The sequence below is a fragment of the Lytechinus pictus genome, chromosome 13 (genome assembly GCF_037042905.1).
Source record: "Lytechinus pictus isolate F3 Inbred chromosome 13, Lp3.0, whole genome shotgun sequence".
Classification (NCBI taxonomy): domain Eukaryota; kingdom Metazoa; phylum Echinodermata; class Echinoidea; order Temnopleuroida; family Toxopneustidae; genus Lytechinus; species Lytechinus pictus.
Window position 1 is genome coordinate 8762152 of NC_087257.1, and position 22737 is coordinate 8784888.

Here is a 22737-nt window from a genome sequence, read left to right on the forward strand (position 1 = left end):
AGTACAATTTCCAGTGCATAATTTTCTAATTCATTATGCCTGTCCATCAGCGATATTCTAAACACAAAATATATCGATTTTCATTCTTGATAGAACGAAAAATAAGTGTTAAACGGAAAAACAAAAACAAGAGCGAGGTGGAAGATGAAAACACCATCTGTTATACTCTCGTAGTGAATGAAAATGGCGCCTTTTATATATATATATAAATCGATACTTGTACTAGCAACAGATGAAAGTTACTATATTCATGGCTATTAAGAACTGCTACAAATCGTATTTTGCGGATACACGTAGGCCAATAGTTATTCTTGTCTACCACAATGTTGATTATTATTCCTTCATTCGCATCTGTCTTGATAAGGCTTTCGATGTATCGGAAACTCACTGGACAGTTCGTTTGGACATACTTTGAAAATGGTGACGGTTGTCTTCAATTACAATCAATATAATTATCCGAGGAGAACTGGAATATGTGATTTATATATTCCGTTTCCTTTTATTTTCATCACTGAGTTCATTTATTGACTAAAAACGTTTTTCCATTTCTTTATTATACATGCAATTGATGATAACTGGATAATGGATCGAGAAGGCTTAAATGTCCACGAAAGCATTCTTTCTATGTGATTGGTCAAATCATTATGATTTTTGCATTTAAACGGCTCAGATCTGGATACTGTTTTGGGGAGACATTTCAGAGACTATTTCATTTAACTAATTTAACTAAATTATTCCCCAAGTGTGTCACCCCGTGCTATTTTGGATACTTAAGATGATATTGATTGCTCTCATTAATTTTGGTTATGATGAAGTTTGACTTTCGTCACAGTGGATCTTTAGCTGTCTTTTTTATCGATGTGTCATCAATGTCCATATTTCCTATTTGGGAATATTGTAAATAACATGCACTCCTTTATAAACAGGACTTTTAGTGCAAATGGAATGGAAAAAAATCTATTGATATGAATAGATTAAGCTAAATGTATCAGAAGTATCATTTTGAAAGCACTTGAATTGTTCGTGTGTACCTTTTTATAATTATATTGCTTTTGAGGAGAAGAAATTTGGTCAATCGCTACGCGACAACAAAGCTCTTAGAGCAAGATAATGGTCAACCTGTATGGAGCGGTTCTGATGAATGTTTTGTTTGTAAATCATGCAATGATTTTAACTTCAAGGTCTTCAATACTAGTTATACTTAGTTTATATTTGATCTCGTCGTCGTCCCCCAACATGGTGCTAGCTTGCTGTAGGTCGTGTACCCAGTGCTCTCGGCACGACAGCTGCCCGTCGTGCCGCTCAAACGACCCAAGATTACCGGGGCTAACCCTAGAACAGAGGGAGCGAATTGCGAGCTCATCAGTTCAGCACATCATTAATAGGTACGTTCCTTTTTCTTAATAAGGCAACAAAAATATTTCATGCCAGTCTGGCATTGACATTCGACATTCTTGTCTTACATTCGGATCTGACGATATAATAGCCGGCTTGAATAAGAAATGATAATGTATCAATTCATTCAGGTTATAAAAATATGTTTTGTGATGTGACTGATCGGGTAAAGATGTCATTGGGCCTATATTTACTTATTGCATCTGATCTCTTAACACCGTCAAATTCAACAATACTATGATATTTAAATGTTAACCATGTTAATGTTAATGTGACCAGAGCTTATACACATTTTACGTGTATGGATATTCATCTAAGCTTAGGTCATGCATGATCAGAGTGCAGAATAACAGTTTTATGAAAGCTAATTGCTATATTGCTATGGTAACTGTCATTTTCCTTCAAATTTCTTGCTCATCTTTTTGCTCTTTCCTCATCAGAATCAAAAGCAATCCTCAGGTCCTGACAAAAATGAAATACCAAAAGCAGCTATTTGACATAACCACCGAACAGACCCGAATACTCGCCGAACGTTTCCGGAACATGTTTCGCAAGCATCTTGATCTTTCCAACGTGTCAAGTGAAGCGATGTCGGCTGTCTTTCTCGATATGATGACGGAATCCGAATTTTGCCGAGGACGGATCATGTACTCGGCACCTCGACTCGGTCTTGATCGGAATTCCGATGTTATTCAGATATTCCAGGTTAGTTTATATTACATTTTCACCTAAAAAAGGCCCGGAAAATAGTAAAAATAACTATGATAACGACATGGCCTTCTCAACGGTGCCATGGGTTGCAAAAGGAAAGATTTGCTCTCAAAAACGACACCTTGATATTTTTTTGTTTAGAGCTCTGTTTGTTCAAATCAATATACGTATTCCAGTTATCACACCAAGAAAGACAATATACGAATAAAAGAAAATATTCTATATTATGTAAATTTCTTTATATGTTAATGATCTTTTAATGTATTGATAAATATGTGTTCTGTTGGAAATAAAATCGAATTTGAAATTTGAATAAAGATAAAGTATTTTCTCAGACTTAACTATTGCATGATTACTGTTTCTTAGCAAAAACTAAAACGCTGATCTATTCTAACAATATCTTATCTTGTATTTGCAAATCCTTTTCAGTTTGACAAAGACCGCATGCAATGGATTATGGGGGAATACTGTGACGAAAGTGCTTCCGGTTCATCCATGTGTGAGAACGCGTTACGCCCGGAGTTCACACCAGTAGCAGGAATTAATATCGATCGGCAAGCTGTCGGAATCTGGTGGATATGGACGCATCGATGCTTGAGCATATACTCGTGAAATTGGCCGGGGAGATATTGGGAAATATTTGAAAACGTGAATGGTGGTGTTACGATACTGCAACAAATAACAATGAAGATTTAGTTTTAAATTTGATTTCCCTTTTTTTATTACAGGAAATATATCGATCATACATTAAGCAAAATAAAACCAAACATCTTACATGTCTTGAAGAGTTAGAGGTGCAATCCAAAGTTATGATAGTATATCCAAATAAAAATCCAAGTTGGTTGGCGAAGATTCCTTAAATTAAAGTTCACAATGATGGCAATGATGAAACAGATTTTGAAGCACGATGAATAACAAGAGTCACTGTATCAAGTTGAAATGTCCGTGAAGATGATGTTGATGATGATTAACAGTCAATTTCAGCAATCCTTGGGTTGAAAAGCGTTCATTAAAACAGGTTGATGATCTCGATTAGAACTGAGAATTCCTCTCTCAAAATAACTGCAAACAGTTCATTGATGGCGTGCAAATAATTCCACAGAAGATAATGTTGTATTCCAGTTAGAAATAAACTATGCTCTGACATAAAGTCTGGCGTGAAACTCTGAGTCCTGATCTGATGTGATGATGTCCTTGAAGAAAGTGCCAGCTTATAAACAAATTATTCACTATTCTGGAAGCTTCTAGTATTGTCTACAAAAAGAACATTCTGCCAATTTCTAGAGCAATCAAATTTTAGAAGATTATTGAATGACCTCAGTGAAATTAACAATAGTAAACAACATAGCTAATCCTATTGTTCATTTCCACTACCACTGGTAATCTTGTTGTGTAGCAATCTCTATTTAGAAATAACAGAGAGTGCTCAAATATTACTCATGTCTAACAAAGCTTTACTGAGACATTCTGGAATATTCTTAATCATTCTATGCTATGAATATCCTTAAAGAGGAAATAACTAAATAAATGAATGTTATTGCTCTTACAATTCTTCTTATATATAACAGTGGAAAGTATCGATATCGGGGGAATATGCTTGACATAGTAGCATGGTAGAGGTGGGGATGATGGAGATGACGTAATCGAATGGTATACGGCGCCTGACTTTCACAAGAAACATGTAAAATTGCGGGGTTCGCGATGATCCCGGACAACATTTTATCATGCTTATTACTCTTGAGCATACACGGGTATTTCAATACAATATTAAATAATGGAAATGTTTAAGACATTTTTCATGACACCGTGTTCAACTGTTTAAACATGGTTTACAGAAGAAGACGACAAATAATTTGCCAAGTGTAAAGCCATTTCAACTTGTTATTGAACTATTTTCAGCAATCCATGCCGCATATCATGTGTTACCACCGCTTCTTCATTCTAGTACATGGCCGTATGCAGATTTTTTTTCGGGGGGGGGTAAAAGACTCGTAAAAATTTTCGAAGAAACTTGAACATGAGAGAGTGTCGCAACCGAGCTTGTCATTTGGGCGCTTTTGTTTCTTCTAATATGAAATTAAACAGTGGTCAATTTGTGAAAATTGCCAGTATTTTTGTTTATTGCAGGCCCCCACCACCTTCACCCCGCTGCGTGAGACCATCTTCTAGTACAATTGCCAATTTATTGTGACATAAATCTCTAACAGCTCATTTGACTCTCATATCATTATTAACTGTCTGGGAAGGATAAAATAAGAAATGCCTTCACCATTACAGAATTAGGAAAGAGCACTTTAAACATGAAATCTTGACATGTTTGTCTTCCCATAATTTTAGGACAGAGTTTGACCACGGATAAGTTAAACCCAAGTTCAGAATGTTGGCCCCGGTATGGGCCTGAGTGTTTGGCGATGAGACCCCTGAGGCCGACCGCCTATATCTAAAAGTATTTCGTACGAATCTGCCGGGATTCGAATCCATTAATAAGGAGTGCAATCTTACATTAGAACCATTCCTAATATTGATGTTATTTGTCATGAATGTACATTTTATTTCTACACAATAAAACAAGTACAGTTTAATGCACTATAACACAAAGGAATCATATTAATATATAAATCAATAGTATATTTGTTATTCACATCCAAAGGAACAAAACTTTGCTTTCCAGTGTTTTCTTTATACAGAGAAAGAATGTGGTTAGGGATCGTTAAAGCCAGGATTACACAAAAACCGAATTCTCCCGAATAAATTCGGACCGATTCTAGCCAAATCCGGCCTAATCCGGATGGTTTCGGTGGATTCGAATGTTCCCGAATCCTTCCTGAATTGCCTCGCTTTCGCGAACGGAGAACAGAATACTCCCCAAACCACCCGAATACGTGTATTCGCAGCTGATTCGGTTCGGGAAAGTTCATCCTGATGTCAGTTCGGATAATTAAAGCAAAAAAAAAGTGGGAAATGTGCACTTTAAAGACAAAAGGCGGGAAAGGTAGAAAAGGCCGATCCAGGTTCCCATCTTACAAAGAATTACGATTGATCCAATCAACCCCAATTCTACAGAAATCCATCCATGTCATCTTTTTTTCTACAAGAAATTAACACAATGTCCTTTGTAAACACAAATTAGAAGCACGCTGAATTTTCAAGAAAACAATTAGTGTATGAATATACACCATAGTTGAATATTTTGAACAAACATGCATAAGAGGTGGTGACGTTGCTGGCTTTCCATAGTTGTGGTTGATTCGATCAATGGCAACTCTTCGTGAGATGGGGCCCAGGAGTGACGTTTTCCACCATTTTTAATGATGATGTCACTCCTCTGCCATGTCTGCCCTTTACATCTACACTCTAAAAACAAATCAGTCAAAAATGACTAGTTAATAGGATCAGCTAGTTGCAACTGTTATTCTAGTCATATTTGATTACTTTCTAGTCGTATTTTACAAGAATAGAGTTATTTCTGACTAGAATATAATTCAGAAGTGTGATCAGACATATCAGTTGCACCCAGCTGACTACTGGTCTAGTCAATTTGACTGAGTTGTTTTAAGAGTGAAATGGGGGTGATTTACCCCTATAGATCTTTGCCCTTTCATTTTAGAGTGGATATAAATGACGCGGTTTAGCGAAAAATCCTCAAAGAATATCGTAATTATTTTCACTGAATTCTGGACGTCAATCGCGAGCAGCTCATCTCCTTCTAGACAAGTGATATGAGTTCAATAAACTGCATCTCAGAAATAGAAAACGTTGTGTATTCAAGAAAATAACTGATAGAGCACATTCTTATATGTCATACATGTTTCAATGACGAATACAAACTTATAAAGTCTTGAACCGTTAAAAACTGCAATTTAGATAGTTTATATCATAACATGTCATATTTTTAAGCTGTTCTCATGAGACGATACAATTTTAAATACAATCAAAATCAGGTGTAAAATAAGAAAGTTATGACATTTTGAACTTTCGCTTATTTTTTACAAAACAGGTTATGCACAACTCAGTGACATGCAAATGAAACAGGCGATGATGCCCCTCACTCACTATTTCTTTTGTTTTTTGTATAGTTTGAATTAAACAATATTTCAATTTCTACAGATTTGACAATAAGGACCACCTTGACCATGTTGACTTCACCATAAACTGTTAAACAATGGTAATTCCTCATGTTCGGGGAGAATAAGATTTTGTTCACATGACAATGAGGTGAAAATTAGAATATTTCATATTTCCCATAATAAAATACAAAAGAAATAGTGAGTGGGTGATGTCATCAGTCTGCTCATTTGCATACCGACCAGGATGTGCATATAACTGTTTTGTAAAATTAAGCGAAACTTTAAAATGTCATAACTTTCTTATTTTACATTCAATTTTGATGAAATTTTCAGTATTATGCTCGTTGGATTTTTTCTTCTTATTCACATAAACTTTTTGTTGGGGTTGACTTGTCCTTTAATAAAGATCATAATTATAGATGGTGTGTCACTGTTAATTCTAGGTGCACGACGAGCTAGATAAACGATAAATAGTCACTAACAAAAATCAATTGTGACCTTATCGGGGGGTCGACATTCGTATTGCCAAGCTTACACGTTCAAAGAAGGGTGGGAGCAGAGCAATAAGAGGACGATAATAGTACGACTTCGGGACAATAGGAGAATTTTGAAGAATAGGATCCCCGACGGTGCTTATTGACCCCAAAAATAAACCAATGCTGAGGCCATTTTATTGTGACGAGATGTCATCTATTAACCGTGTATTCACTGACTGCTCCTCCGTTGCAGCGTACGCTCGCATGGCAACGACAGACGCCACTGCTTCCAAATTAATATTTTGCTTCATGGTTGCTGAATAATAATGCAATTCATTGTAACATTGGTGTCAAACGCAAATTCAGTGTTCTACAAGTTCGTATTCTCTATACGATAAATCTATAGAGTAGGCATATCGAGCTTGTTAATGGTGGACGTTTTCATTAGTTGTTCGATATCCTCTACGGGGTTATTTTTTCACTGCCGGCCTTGAAATAATGGGATATAGAAAATTTATGCATACATTTTCCGGATGATGTCGCAATTCGCATGCTGTACCTTCATTAAGACCACCATTGTATTAAACACAATCTGTATGTTTGATTTTTCGTTGACATGGGATCACAAGTGATTTTTAATTCATGGAGACATTGATACCAGGCACGCTCTACGTGGAATGGACATCATCCTACATGGATCTGTGATTAGCAATCCTCGAGAAGTATAGAATCCCGTATAGATTAATTATGATGTCACTTCATTCAAATGAAAAATAACCAATCATGGGTTCTAAATCGTCGAAAATTTCCGATGCCGGTCCGACAAAATCCGATACTGCTATTGCGGTACCCAAGGACCCACTGGTGATCGAACGTGACGGGCAAAGCAAGGTACCATCTTCGAAAAGGAGATCGAAGCCGCCAAGCAAAGCAAAGAAGGCAGGTTTCGTCGTGATCAATGAGCACGGCCGACGGGTGTCGACCTCGAGATCGCAGAAACGGAGGAGGACGTTGGAGCCGCTTAGCTATACCGGACAGATGGCTCTGAAGGACCTGCGCAACAAAGTCGAACAGAAGTCAAAGTCAAAGGATAAGAAATCACTGAGAAAGAGAAAGAATGAGGACGACGACGATGATGACGACGACGACAAGAAATCCGGGTCCGAAAATCGGGGCCATGACGGCGATGAAGACTCGATTAATCTTATACAGTACGACCACTTTCAGTACCCCTTTGAGAATATTGTCTTCGAAGGAGGGGGTAATAAGGGTTTGGCATACGCTGGAGCAATTAGGGTAAGTCTTTTTTTTTCAGAAAACAACTGGCATTAATAAAGTTGAAATATTGAATTATTTCTTTAAAAATATTTCATAATTTTCTTAGTCGGTAGGTCACTTGTATGAAATTATGTTGGATAAACCTACAAGAGTAAGCTCCTGTCTCTATCCACTCAGGAATAAAAATTATTTCAGACACATAATAATTGATCAACATAATTAACCTACTTTGTCTCACATTGGTTTACATAAATTATGAAATAATTATTTCTTAACCAAGATTTGTAGATTCATATATTAGCCAACTTTACAGCAAACTTTATAGATTTATTTTCCAGAATCCTTGATATTCTTTGTAATACATTGTTGGATACAACCATTAAAATTGACAACAAATTTATATTTTTTAGATCTGTATTTCTTTTAGATGTTTGCCCCAAGCACGAACCTTTAAAATATTCATGTAACGCTTTAATTTTTAGAGTGGTGGCAATAACGTTTGCAAAGATGAACACTGTGTGGTGTCACAGAAGTGATCAAATATCGCTCTATGGGCTGTAATCTAGTCGGCGATATTTATCGATCGTTACTTTTCAAATGCCCTAAATCAATACGTGAACAATAGGCAATTTGGAAGTGGGAGGTTATATCTGTATATGGAACGACTGAAGACAAATGAAACACAAAATACCCACGAAGCGTTGCATAGGTTTTACAGGACCTTAAAATCGATAACGTCCCGTTTGATTTTGTTGCATTTAGATCTATTCTTGTATTTTTTTAAATATAAATTATCATGTTGAGAAAATTGTGCTTTTATTTGTTGTAGCAACGTGGCGCGATTAATAATTGAATATTTGCATTGCATTGAATACTTTATCTTAAGAGCATACAATGTAATACTGCATTAATGGTTAAGTCTATATGCTAGCGTCACTTTTAGGTTTTCATCTTCCTAACACTTAGGCAGCTTAGCTGGTTCGTATAAAGAACACTTTCTTCCTTCTTTTAACATCGTGGGTCACAATAAACATTCTCTGCTGCCTTGTGTAGCATCGATGAATATGTTGGCGTATTTTATAGGGAACGGGATCTACGTATTCACGGCTTAATGCTGGAGGATATCCAAAAAACTTCACCCCTCCTCCCCAACCCAAAAAATATCCATCATGAAAAATTTAAATTCCTCAAATATCCCACAAATTTACAACTGACTGTGTCATAATTTTCTCATCAATTCGGAGTTTAAATACACAATTGTATTATTAAGCTGATGCGATTGGAATCAAGCTTTTGCTAACTTGCAGAACATTTGGTGGACTATAAAGTTATTTTAGTATATAAAAAAGGTAACTGAGTTAAAATTGTCAATGTATCACTCTCTACACGTAGACCTATAGATCAATCTATATACCTACACAGTTTTGTGGTTAGCGATCAAATTAAGAAAAAAAATTTTACACTTAGCAGATTGACATTTACAATGACATGCATTGGCATACAGATGGGGGTTGGGGCAATGAACCCCCCAAAAAAAATCACGACCGAAAAAGCGAGAAAATAAAAGAAAAGGAAAGAAAGAAGGGTAAAATATATGATATTATTTTCCGAATATTATGTCAAAATCTATCACAAATTTTGCCTGATACGCCATGTCTGGCCCCTCTTTTTTTTTTTTTGGGGGGGGGCTCAATACACCACTAATGACATGGTCCCTCAAATCATATAAGGTAATTGAATATCCTTTATTACGAAACAGAAAATGATTGTCATCTACGGAGTTGGCTCAAATTTAAATCCATGTAAATAACAATCCATTGATTATTCTCATCATTGTATAAATTTACAGGAATTGGAACGGATAGGGGTATGGAAGAACATCCGTCGCTTTGCCGGAGCAAGTGCTGGTGCTATGTGGGCAGCACTGCTGGCTGTGGGATACAACTCAACAGAGGTTCAAGAATTCCTCAGTATGAACCTTAAAGAATACTTCCTTGGTAAGTTTGAAATAGACCACAGCCCCCCCCCCCCCCTCATACTATCAATAGGGAGTTTCCGCGACATTATGAAGACGCTTTCTCGAACGTAGAGAATCTATTGTCGAAAGCCCTTCATGACAAAGAGGTCTTTGTCGATAATCGGTGAATCAAAGCGAAAATTTAAAACGTTATAGCTTTTTTAATTTACATCCGATTTTGAGGAAATGTTCAGTGTTATGCTAGTTTGATTTTTTCTATTTCTTTTAAACAAACTTTTTGTTGGGTTAGACTGGCGTTTAAAAAAAAAGCTGAGAGTCATCAGAAAACAAATTTGATCGCGTTGTCGATTATCAATGATTATAAATCTGGAAGCAGATATCATCATGTTTATTTGGAGTATTCAAATGTGATAAATTTCCTCGCTCAATCTATACCAATCGATATGATTTCTCTACCTCTCTAGACGCAACATGCGGTTCGTGTAGCCTGATCCCCAACCTCCTGCGCCATTTTGGATGGCATCCTGCACGTCGTCTGTTCGAGTGGTTCGGCGATCGCCTCGCAGACATGACCGGTGATGCCGATATCACGTTTAGGCAGTTGTACACGCGAACGGGAAAGGAACTCTGCATCGTGGTTACCAATCTTAGTCAGATGAGCGCAGAGTATTGCCACGTCAAGACCACGCCCAATATGCCCATCAGGACGGCACTGCGCATGTCCATTGCCATTCCAGGTTAGGTGATCGACGTCATTGATGATGATGATGATGATGATGGCGACGACGACGACGATGATGATGATGGTGGTGGTGGTGGTGGTGTTGGTGGTGGTGGTGGTGATGATGATGATGATGATGATGATAATGATGATGATATGGGGAAAATGAAGATGGTGATCATGGTGATGATGATGATGAGGATGATGATGATGATATGGGAAAAATGAAGATAGGCATGGTGAGGATGATGATGATATGGGGAAAATGAAGATGGTGATGATGATGATATGGGGAAAATGAAGATGGTGATGATGATGATGATGATGATGATATGGGGAAAATGAAGATGGTGATGATGATGATGATGATGATGATATGGGGAAAATGAAGATGGTGATGATGATGATGATGATGATGATGGTGGTGGTGGTGGTGGTGGTGGTGGTGGTGGTGGTGGTGTTAGTGGTGGTGGTGATGATATGATGATATGGGGGAAATGAAGATGGTGATGATGATGATGATGATGATGATGATGATATTGGTAAAAATGATGATGAGGATGATGATATGGGGAAAATGAAGATAGGCATGGTGAGGATGATGATGATGATGATGAATGACGACGATAATGATGATGTAAAACAATTAAAATTGTTCTGCTGCAGGTTTATTTGGAGCCGTTCACAGCAAAAGGCATAACAGTTATGACGTATACGTTGATGGAGGCGTCTTGTGCAATTTTCCTGTTCATTGTTTTGATGGTGAGTAATGCATGTAATAATAGTAATGATTCCCGAAATTTATATAGCGCATAATAATCGGTAAAGACTTTCAATGCGCTTTACAAATCACTATGACAAATTATACATTATATATATATATATATATATATATATATGTATATTACCTAAAATATATGTGAATTATCTCTCTTTTGCCATCACTTCATTTTCAGCGAGCACAAATATAAATATGAGTATGCTTATGGGGAAGACAAATTCTGTGACAATGCTAGTGCTATACCATAAAACTGTCATAATTAGCTGTGTTTATATAACTCAATGGGTTAGCACTTATTTAGAAGGTATATATTTCACAAGAAAACGTTCGCAAATCCGTTATAGGGTATCTTTGACCATGAACCTACAATCATAGGTCCATACTTTGACCAATAATGAAATAACGTGTTTAGGGATCAAGTTTTTAACCCTTGGTTAAGCATAAATATGTAGAGCAGTAAGACGAATTCCCCTTCTCGACCCAGGTGAGATAAATGGGTACCCGGCAGGATTAATTCCTTGAATGCTTGAGCGCCTAGGCAGCCCAGCTAAAGCCGGGGTAATAATAGCAGGGCCCGCTGGGAGAACAGTTTTCGGAACTGAAGCGGCTACCCTGGGTAAATATACCGCTATTATTATTATTATTGTTATTCTCCTGGGATCTGGGCCCCTTTGCATAAAAGTTACTTTTATAGTAACTTTGCCATTCGATGGTTACATTCATGAAATCCTTGATTTTGATTGGCTGGTGAGCATTGTTGCCATGGTAGTTGTCATTGGTTAAGTTGCCATAATCGGGACCTCAAAGGCCGTTTCATAAAGCTGTTCGTAAGTTAAGAGCGACTTTAAGAACGACTGGTGATCCTTTCTTACGCGCCAGTGCATTACCAATGAAAATACCATTTACCACAAGAAAGGATCACCAGTCGTTCTTAAAGTCGCTTCTAACTTACGAACAGCATTATGAAACGGCACCGGAGACACAAATGTACACTGCTGCATCTTTACTAAAATGTGCTAGATTTGTCACAGATGTAGAGGAAAGAGGCGGGATAAACATTTAACTTCGAGAATTGCATGAATGAACTTAATTAATGGAATAAACATCGTGATTCTATTCTTCACATTTGTTTTCCATGTAGGGTGGTGGTTATCGCTGAATCCGGAAGACAGCATGCTACGACGTCTGCAGCCACTAGAAGACATCGGAAGACTGTGGGACAGGAAGGAGAGGTTTGGGTCCACCAACCCTCGTACGATTGGTATGTTATTGGTAAGTTTAAAAAAAGGAAAAGTCTATTTTCATTTCACTTTGTTACGGAATACTCATACACTCTAAAAACGGAGAGCTGCGAAGAACTAATTTAGCTCTTAAAGAGCGTGTATAGTGACTGCACTTCGGAGTGCTGATTTCTCTGGTTCAATTTTGAACTAGACATATCAGCACTTCGAAGTGCAGTCATTACATGTATACACGATCTTTAAGAGCTTATTTAGCTCTTCGTTTTTTAGAGTGTATTACATCATTGACAAATTATTCATTTTCATTTAATTTAGATTTTATTTCAAAAAATCAGTGACATTACAAAACTTCGATATGATAATAGCCGAACAACAATATAAAACACAACATAAAGAAAAAGCATTCTCAACTTTATTGAGTACATAAAACAGAAATGTGATGAAAACATTAGAAGCAGAGTGTTGTATATAAATAAGGTTCCCTTGTTGAAAAAAAATACTTTGAAAAATCTTCAATGCGTGTTTCAAAATTCTTTCTTTAGGCAAAACGGTAATTGTGGCATTAAAAAAATAGTTATCCATTCTTTTTTATGAATATCCGCCCTGATTCTAGATTATATGAAGATATACCAGGCTTGGTATTAACTCATTGCAGAGTCGGATCTAATCATTTTAAAAAATTAGAAAAAGGGTTTCTAAACTATAGCAGACAAACGCATCAACATTATCAGTCCACGGGATAGAAAATAGATTCAAAACAGACTTGGTGTAAAATCTGTAATTAGAATCTATAGAATGGAGTCTACTATCATGATGTTTTGCACCGAACAATTTTTGTATTGTAAAAAAAGTTTCCATTTCTTTTACCAAGATTTTAAAATGTTGTATCTCCGGTGTGTCTACAGTATTCTAGCGACGAACAAGACGTGATGGTGGATAAACTAGCCAAACGAGAAACGACGATGCCACCACAACCGCTCCCTCCAACAAAACTGGCAAGGTATGGTTTCATTCGACTGTAAATTTACAGAACTGTCCTCCGTCCGTTCTCCGTCTGAAAAGAGTACGACGGAGTCAGGAACAGAGAAAATCTATTGTCAAATGCCATTCATGGCAATGAACAGCCAAGAAGTCTTTGTCGAAAACTGCATGGTGAATCAAAGCAGCAGTTTCGTGCTGGACTCTGGACAGACGGCATATTTGCAATCTTTCCGTCAGCACCAGAACTTAGAAGGAAACTGCTGTTCCGGTTTACCAATATTTTCGACAAGACTTAATTCCAGCTGTTCATTGTCATTTGACAGGCTTTTCAATACATTTAGGAATACTGAATTCTTGAATTCGTCGGGCGTCGTGGAATTAAGAATCCCTAATGAATTTTCATTTTGGACACGTTCGCTTCTGCGACGGTGTAACACTTACCTTTGCCGTTGGATGTTACCTACATATTGTTTGCGTCGTGCGGATAATTTTCTATTTGACGACAAAATGTACTCGTGACAAAGAAAGCACGTGACCAAAACTGTGCAGTAAGGTTGTCGTTTGCAGCACAGCAGTAATTAAAGAGTTTTCTCACAGCTACGCATAATGAATCCTACAACACAGCAAATGCATTGAAAATGCAAGTCAAATCACAATTGAGCCTATGTCGAGGGTCGTTGAATCGGAACTGCAATTAATTTCGTCATGAATTTCAGAGCTGACGAAAAATTGCAGATAATATGTCGTTTGTCCAGTGTCAAGGATTAAACTGCTGTTTTCATTCATCAATTTTCGACAAAAACTTATCTATTGTTCTCTGTCATGCCGTACATTTGACAATACATTAACTCTGTTCTTGAATCTAATTAACGTACTTCTCTGAGCGAAAACTCCCTACTATAGGCAGGACGGAGAAAACCTCAGAGTTGAGGCATGCGCAGATGGTTCAATATTCAATTTCATCGTCGTAGAAGCATAGGCCTAGGTGTGTTGCAAAATGAAAACTCCTTTAATGAGCAGATATCACTCACATACGAGAGTTAATTCCTATGCAAATAAAGCTGAAAAAATGTGTATGTTTTGCTTGAAGTTCAAGTCGATGATGATTTCATCATTTATTTCAGATTGCGGAAGAAGATAAGAAAGAAACGTGAAGAACAAACGAGAGAGCATGCCCGAGTAACTACTGCTATGTCGGGGTTCCTGAAACTGCTTAGTGAGAGCGACATCAATGAGAATAGTGTGATCAGCAGGAGTGAACTCAGAGATGCTTTCTCTATGGTATGTATATAGAATATTTCGTCTTCTAAATGACCATTTCAAGACCATCTTTGGCTTTCTTTCTCATCCCACGGCCGAACATTTTTCATATGTCTTTTCTATATATCTTGTCTTTGTCGTTCAATGAACATTTCGACCACAATTGTACATTGTTTTAAATTTAGCACAGTCACATTTTCTACTTACTTTATATGACAATGAAGATGACAACGACGACGACGATGATGATGATGATGGTGATGATGATGATGATGATGATGGTGATGATAATGAATGTGATAATGATTGTGAGTAGGAGGATGATGATGATGAGGAGGATGATGATGATGATGAATCTAATAATGATGGTGAGGAGGAGGATGATGATGATGATGATGATGAGTACGATGATAATACTGATGCCGATATATTACCCATTACTCATACAAGGCATGATCGTTATAACGGAGGCTTGTTGTAAAAATCTCATAAGGCCTACTTTCGAAATAGATCTACTATATTTTGAAACCTCTTTCAACCTTAACGTTGAGATGAATTCATTTTCTCATTACTCTCTCTCTCTCTCTCTCGTTTTTTTTTATTCCTGTAGAATCCACCTTACTTCAATGCAAAGCATCGTGAAGATCTGTTTGGTGACGAGCTGACGGTAGATGACATATTCAACCAAATGGACCACAACAACGATGATGAGGTGACTTTAATTTAAACATCATGATTGAAAAGAAAACATGATTATAATGATTTGGGGATAAGAATTGTAACTGATGATATTAATTTCGCCTCTTGTTTTCGTTAGACATGTTAGATCATTTTGCTCTCTCAGGTATTTCAGTAATCAATAATCCCCTTCCATAAGAGCCATATTTAATAGTTTTTATATGTTTTCTGTCAGATATCTTTAACACGGCTGACTGATTGTTGGCGGCAATAATTGACTTTCGATTTGTGAATGGATGACGAACTTAAGAAAATCTCGACATAAACAGTTTTAACTTTGACAGTTAATTTTCTTTAAACTGGCAGGATTGAGAATAATTAAAATGATCGCAATGTAGATGCAAAGGGGGCTTAACGGCCGGGTGGGCAGGGGGGCAACTTCCCCCTGTGCTTTTTTGAGTTGTGAAAAGGGGGGAAGGGAAGAAAAGAGAAAAAAGAAGAAAGAAATGGAAGAGAAAGTAATTTCTGAGTCGTGTAATTCTCTCTTATAACACTTTCTTTTCAATTGAGGAGAAATGTAACGTCTCCTTTAAGTCGTCGACGGTGTTAGCGCACCTGTTCCAATAGGGCATTTTCGCAATCAGTACGCAGGTGCTTTATATAACGCAGAGAATCTATTTGTCAAAAGACATTCAATGACAAACAAAACTTTGTCAAACATCAGTGAATCAAAAGAGCAGTGTCGGCCTGGAATATGGACAAACGACATTATATGTATACAATTGTTCATCAGGTCCGAATCTTCGGACGATCCACCAACTTTTGACAAAACCCTCTTGGCTGTTCATTCTGATTTGACTTGTATAATCAAAGGAATTGATGCGTTGTAGAAAACGTCTTGGTAGTGATTGCGAAAATACGCTATATTTAACCACCTACCTACGAAAATTTATCGCATCTTTACATTTTTAGCTGTAATGGGTGCACGACTGAATGGGTGTTGTACATTTTTAGACCAGTTAATTGTAGACCCGCGTCATGCCATACACATAAATTTAGTAGCATAATTGTGAATTAGTTTATTGATATCAGTCTATCTTCTGCCATCTATATAGATTACGTTTGACGAACTACAGGCATTCGCCGAGGAGCGAGGGGTGGGCATACAAGCTAGCTTCCAGGGGTATGCCCGCAAGGATATCACCGGTTTTTCCGACTTCCTTGGAACGCTTCAAGAGACATTACTGGTCAATGTGAAGAGGATATTTGTTACGGTAAGGATGAGACTGTCCTGCGATTGCGTTGCGTTTTTAAAGTTGTAGTAGAAAATTGTGGTTAAAAATATTAAGCGGTCATTTCGACTTCATCTGGGCGCTTCAAGAGACAGTACTGGTCAATATCAAGAGGATATTTGTTACGGTAATATTGAAACTGTGCTGCGATTGCGTTGAGTTTTCAAAATTTTAGTAGACAAATGCGGTGGTTAAAGATATTAGCGGTCATTCCGACTAACTTGGAACGCTTAAAGAGACATTAGTGGTCTATGTGAAAATTATGTTTGTTACGTTAAGGCTGAGACTGTGCTGCGATTGCGTTGCGTTTTCGATATTTATTAGATAATGGTGATTACAGATATTAACGGTCTTTCCGACTTCCTTGGGACGCTTCAAGAGACATTACTCATTAATATAGAGAGGATATTTGTTACGGTGTTAATTAGACAGTGCTGCGCGATAACGTTGCGTTTTCAAAGTTGTAGTAGAATATTGTTGTTAACAATATTAAGATTCTTTCCGACTTACTTGGGACGCTCTAAAAACATTACTTGTCATTGTGAAAAGATTATTTGTTACGGTGAGTAGGCCTATTATTAGACAGTACTGCGATGAGTTGCGTTATCCGAAGACATTACTCGTCGATGGAAATATGACATTTTTACAGAAATTAGTTTTGGTGTATTGATGGAATTGTTGATAAATGTAGTGATGATGATGATGATGATGATAATGATGATGGTGATAGTGATGATGATGGTGATGATGGTGATGATGATGATGGGGATAATGATGGGGGTGATGATGATGGTGATGATGATGGTGATGATGATGGTGATAACAGTGATGATGATGAAGATAATATAACAGATCACCAGAATATATTGTATTGATTGCCTAATTTACTGTTTTTGCCTCCGTAAGACAAATAATAAGAAGTCTAATTTGTAATTTGTTGTTGATTTTATGGGGAAAATCTTTCTTTTTATCATTTCCCGATTTTAAGGAAGAGGATGTCAACCGCACGTTAGGTATCGATACTGTGTATGTCGATACTACAGACTTCGAACTCGAGCCAAAAGATAGGGACTTTCTCGTCCAGGTAAAGTATTATACTGAATAATTAAATAATATAACGATGATATAGTAATAATAACAATAATAATAATGATAATAATAATAATATAGCTAATAACAATATATACAATATGATGATGTGAAAATAATCGTACAGGCGTAGCTTAAATCAAACTTTCCCAAAGCTATATATCCACCCTTTTTTGAAAATCTGATGAGTCAGAAAATATGCCTCTGCCGGGAATCGAAACCGGGCCCCAGCTTAGAACGCTGATACTTTAACCTCTAGACCACTGTGCAGGTACCTGCATTTAAGCTTGGGGCCTGGATTCAGTTCCGGTAAAGACGTTTTTTGCCTCCCCAAATTTTACAAAATTAAAAAAAATTGAGGATATCTTTAAATAGAAATAGAATAGAAATGGTTTATTGAACGAAAAAATCATTCGCGACCCAAAGGCCGAATTACAGATTTTCAGAAATAAAATCAAATGCACAAATATGGTTACACTTCGTAATTCCGAAGGTTCGTAATTCCGAAACACGTAAATTGCCTATACCTCGATGTTCGTTAATCCGAAAACGTAAAAGGGATCGTTAATCCGGACATTTGTGGCGTTATTCCGAAGGATCGTTATTCCGAAGGTTCGATAATCCGAAAACGAAATAAGGTTCGATGTTCCGAAGGTTCGTTAATCCGAAAACGAAATAAGGTTCGTTGTTCCGAAGGTTCGTTAATCCGAAAACGAAATAAGGTTCGTTGATCCGAAGGTTCGTTAGTCCGAAAACGAAATAAGGTTCGTTAATCATTTCGTTTTCGGACTAACGAACCTTCGGAATTACGAACCTCATTTCGTTTTCGGATTAACGAACCTTCGGAATTACGAACCTCACTTCATTTTAGGACTAACGAACCTTCGGAATTACGAACCTCATTTCGTTTTCGGACTAACGAACTTTCGGAATATCCGAACCTTCGGAAATACGAACCTTCGGAATAACGAAGCTTCGGAATTACGAATACATAAAACTTACGACAACATAACGAAAAACGGGAATTAGAAACACAATTCCAAAATACATAAAAAATAATAATAATCATATGCCTGAATGAATAATACATTCATTCGTTTTTGTGAAATCAATCATCATTGTAATACAATCATTCTATAACCATTTATTATTTAATTCATTATCATAATTAATCTAAGATTTCATTCTTATTATTTTTATCATTACCTTTAATATTATATGACTATCATTTTTATTATTCACATTATTATCATCAAAAAATTAGTATTGCACATAGTGAAGCATTGATGCTTTTTATTACACTCATCAAAAAATAAAAGAAGATGTTCGTTCATAAATTACCACTGGTTTACAATTTATTACAATGTAAGTAATTATAGGTCATAGTAACTGAAAAATAAGGCTATAATTGTGTAGGACGGCTAACAAATCTATTTAAATTCCAGAAGTCTTGGAATATAAAAAAAACCTCGTGTGACTCATACATTTATTGATATATAAGAACAATTAGCAAACGTGCGTTAACGTTTTTATGAACATGAAAAAGATTAAAACGAAAAAGAGAGAAAAGTCTAAGCTCAGTTTATATTGGAAAAGTGATATTCTAAAAGCAAAGTAATCAAAATCTTAACAAAAATTATGAGAATTTTCAGTTACATATAAGTTACAATAAGTCAACAAGGTAAGGGATGGTACTTTGTCGAAGTCTTTGAGTCCTACATCTCAGTTGCCTGACCCTACTGTTTCTTATATAGGATTCTGCCGACATCCTTCGGCTTAGGGATCAGGTGTGATAGTCTTTCATTCTTTTCCAGTTTCTGTGCAAAGGAAAGACATAATTAAATCCTTTCTTCAATCAGCTAAAAACTTTAAGTAAAGTGTTTCAAGTGCAGAGTCACGCATATATGATGTGAAGCGAGGACCTAGAATAATTCTTACAGTTCTCCTCATTCGTCCGCCGTTTTTATTTCAGCTACGCCTATATAGCGTCTTTCTCAATCACAAGAAATCAAACCTCTCGTTTTAATTTCATGTGAATTGTTTTTCCTCTTCTCTCGCAGCAAGGAGTACGTGGTGTCCAAGCGTTTTTACGGGACTACGTCAGGCGGAACGATCCTCCTCTGAAACCGAGCTTACAAGGACCCAACGACACACAGAGTACGGTCATGTTCGATGATCTTCATAGATGATGCCTTGGTGTAACCGGTCCAAACGTTGATAGGCAGATATAAACAGAGTGTAAGGGGTCAATTGTCTCGAAAATTGTTTTTAAGGAATAAGATGAATAACAAAAGCTTTTTTGAAGAAAAAAATGCATGGGACGAATCATTATTTATGGACGTCTTCATGTTTCTGGAAATTTTTCGATTTACCACTCGAGTTTTGAGGAAAGTAGATTAGGGAACAGCGGATCTAGGATCGGGCACTCGGGGCACATTGACAAGGGGTCATTTCTTTCTTCTAAAATTCTGCGACAAGCTCTAAGGAAAATATGTCATAACCCCAATTACACCCGCCTGGCCCGGGTGTCAGAAGGGCCCTTTTCCCCACCCTCTTCTATTACCCTTTTCTGACCCATGATGACTAATCTACTTGGATTATAAAGATTTTTTCCACGAGACTGCATGTTTTTTCTAGGTGGATTCGCTATTTAAAGGTCAAACAAGATAGCAGGGCTCCCTTGTAAAGCAGGCCTCTAGCTGGCTTGAATGGGACTAGCCTGTTTTTTTTATAAAGAAAACATGAATTAATAAATGATGAATAAAGACAAAAGTCAGACGGGTGTACTGAAAATTTCATTAAAATCTGATGTAAAGTAAGAAGGTTATAAACGCATCACTGATATGCGAACAAGCGAGTCCATGACATTAATACTGGTTATTCTGCACAATTTAAAACCGAGACAAAACAGCGCCACTATACTACATTGTATGATATAGCACCACCTCAAGCTTCAACTGCTCAACTTTGACCGGGTTCCTGACCCATAATCCCACATTCTAAGCAGTGGAGCCGTATAATCTAGGCCCACTGGGCCACTTGGTCAACTCAAGAATAAATGACACAATTAAAGTATTAAAAAAATACATTTTTTATAAAATTAAATTTAAAAGTTATTATTCTGTGTGATAGTAATGTCTCGTTTTTTATTTTGCATTATTTTCAACATTCGATTTTTTTAATAGTTCAATTTCATACTTGTAAAATTTTATTTCTATGATCAAATCAACTTATTGATGGGGCATGTTGGACATTAAAGAAATAGTTGAAGTAAAATGTTTTATTTGTAAAAGCTGTTATTGCTTGATTGTAACATACATGTCATGATCTCTTAATACTATCATTACAATCATGATAAGTCATTTCATTTTCCCAACTATAACAATCTTTTTGCCAATATATTTTTGTGATATCATGATTTTACTTATTTCATATTATTGCTGAATGCTTTGAAATAGTTGCATGTATGATTAATATTAATTGTTTGCATGAATTAAGACATTAAATTGTATGCATTATTTATCGAGATAGAGAGAGTGTGATCTCGTTATGTGGATAGTAGGTTTCGCCTTAAAATAAAAGTGTATGTTTGTATAAATTGTTATTATCCTGATTAAATCAGCTTTTTTAAACCGATTTTAGTGAAAGGAGTATGAAATTATGCTTATTCACGGTGAGTAAAGAAATGAAAAGAGGGGAGCTGGACAAGACGAGAAGGAAGAAACGAACAAACAGTTTTTTTAAAAAGTAGAAAGGGTGGAAGGAAGGAAGGAAGGAAGGGAGGAAGGAAAAAAATAAGAAAAAGAACAAGAAAGAATGACAAAATAAAATGAATCATAGAAAGAAAGAAAGAAAGAAAGAAAGAAAGAAAGAAAGAAAGAAAGAAAGAAAGAAAGAAAGAAAGAAAGAAAGAAAGAAAGAAAGAAAGAAGGAAGGAAGGAAGGAAGGAAGGAAGGAAAGAAAGAAAGAAAGAAAGAAAGAAAGAAAGAAAGAAAGAAAGAAAGAAAGAAAGAAAGAAAGAAAGAAAGAAAGAAAGAAAGAAAGAAGGAAAGAAAGAAAGAAGACAGAAAGGAAAAAAGACAGAGAGAAAAGGCAAAGAAAGAAAACAAAGGAAGGAAAAAAAGAAAGAAAAGGGAATGAAAAGAAATGAGGGAATAATGTAACAAATGAATCGGTAAGGCATGTGAAGAGAGATAGAGAGAGTGGTTTAATGTTGAGGTATTCCACTTGGTGCTTACAATTTTCCCCATAATTTTAAAAGAGGGGATAAGGTGCAGAGAGAGCTAGAGGGGTTTGAATAGGTTGGGAATTCATTTTTTCAATTTGTAAATTCTTAGGATATTATCAGGAAAGGTTTATCTCCCGGCCCTCTCCCCGGCCCCTACCACCCCCCTCTCTCTATAATGCCCTCTCCCCCCCCCCCTCTCTCTCTCTCTCACTCTCTCTGACAGCATATAGTTGATTTTTTTTTCCTGCATTTGATTTGTTTTGTTATATTTCTCCTTTTGTTTTGGTTTCGTTTAATTTGTCACTCTGTTTATTGTTAGAAATGTTAATTTATCATTGTAAATTACTTGATGTTCGATACTAATTTGTAAAAAAAAATTGTGCATTTCATTTTTATTGTAATCCTTTATGTTTGGATTTGAAATCAATAAAAATAAACTTGAAACTTGAAACTCTCTCTATCTCTCTCTATAACACGCAAACACATTCTTTTTTACTATCATTTATCTCTCCCGGCATCTCGTTTCTCCATTTCTACTTTCAATTTCAAGCTTGGTTGTGG

General features: G+C 36.5%; 2 protein-coding genes across 2 annotated transcripts; both read left to right on the plus strand.

Moving 5' to 3' along the window:
• Window positions 1-252: 252 nt before the first annotated feature.
• LOC129274478 (uncharacterized) lies at window positions 253-4706 on the plus strand. Its single transcript, XM_064108780.1, has 3 exons — window positions 253-1385; window positions 1836-2100; window positions 2536-4706. The coding sequence occupies exons 1-3, from the start codon at window positions 1111-1113 to the stop codon at window positions 2716-2718; spliced, it is 723 nt and encodes a 240-aa protein (XP_063964850.1). The 5' UTR covers window positions 253-1110; the 3' UTR covers window positions 2719-4706.
• Window positions 4707-6812: 2106 nt separating this feature from the next.
• On the plus strand, window positions 6813-21476 carry LOC129274479 (uncharacterized). Its single transcript, XM_064108684.1, has 11 exons — window positions 6813-7945; window positions 9777-9924; window positions 10370-10642; window positions 11293-11388; window positions 12549-12679; window positions 13554-13648; window positions 14754-14910; window positions 15500-15601; window positions 16683-16841; window positions 17848-17943; window positions 20009-21476. Exons 1-11 carry the CDS (start codon window positions 7433-7435, stop codon window positions 20135-20137), a joined length of 1899 nt encoding a protein of 632 aa, XP_063964754.1. The 5' UTR covers window positions 6813-7432; the 3' UTR covers window positions 20138-21476.
• The last annotated feature ends 1261 nt before the right edge of the window (window positions 21477-22737 follow it).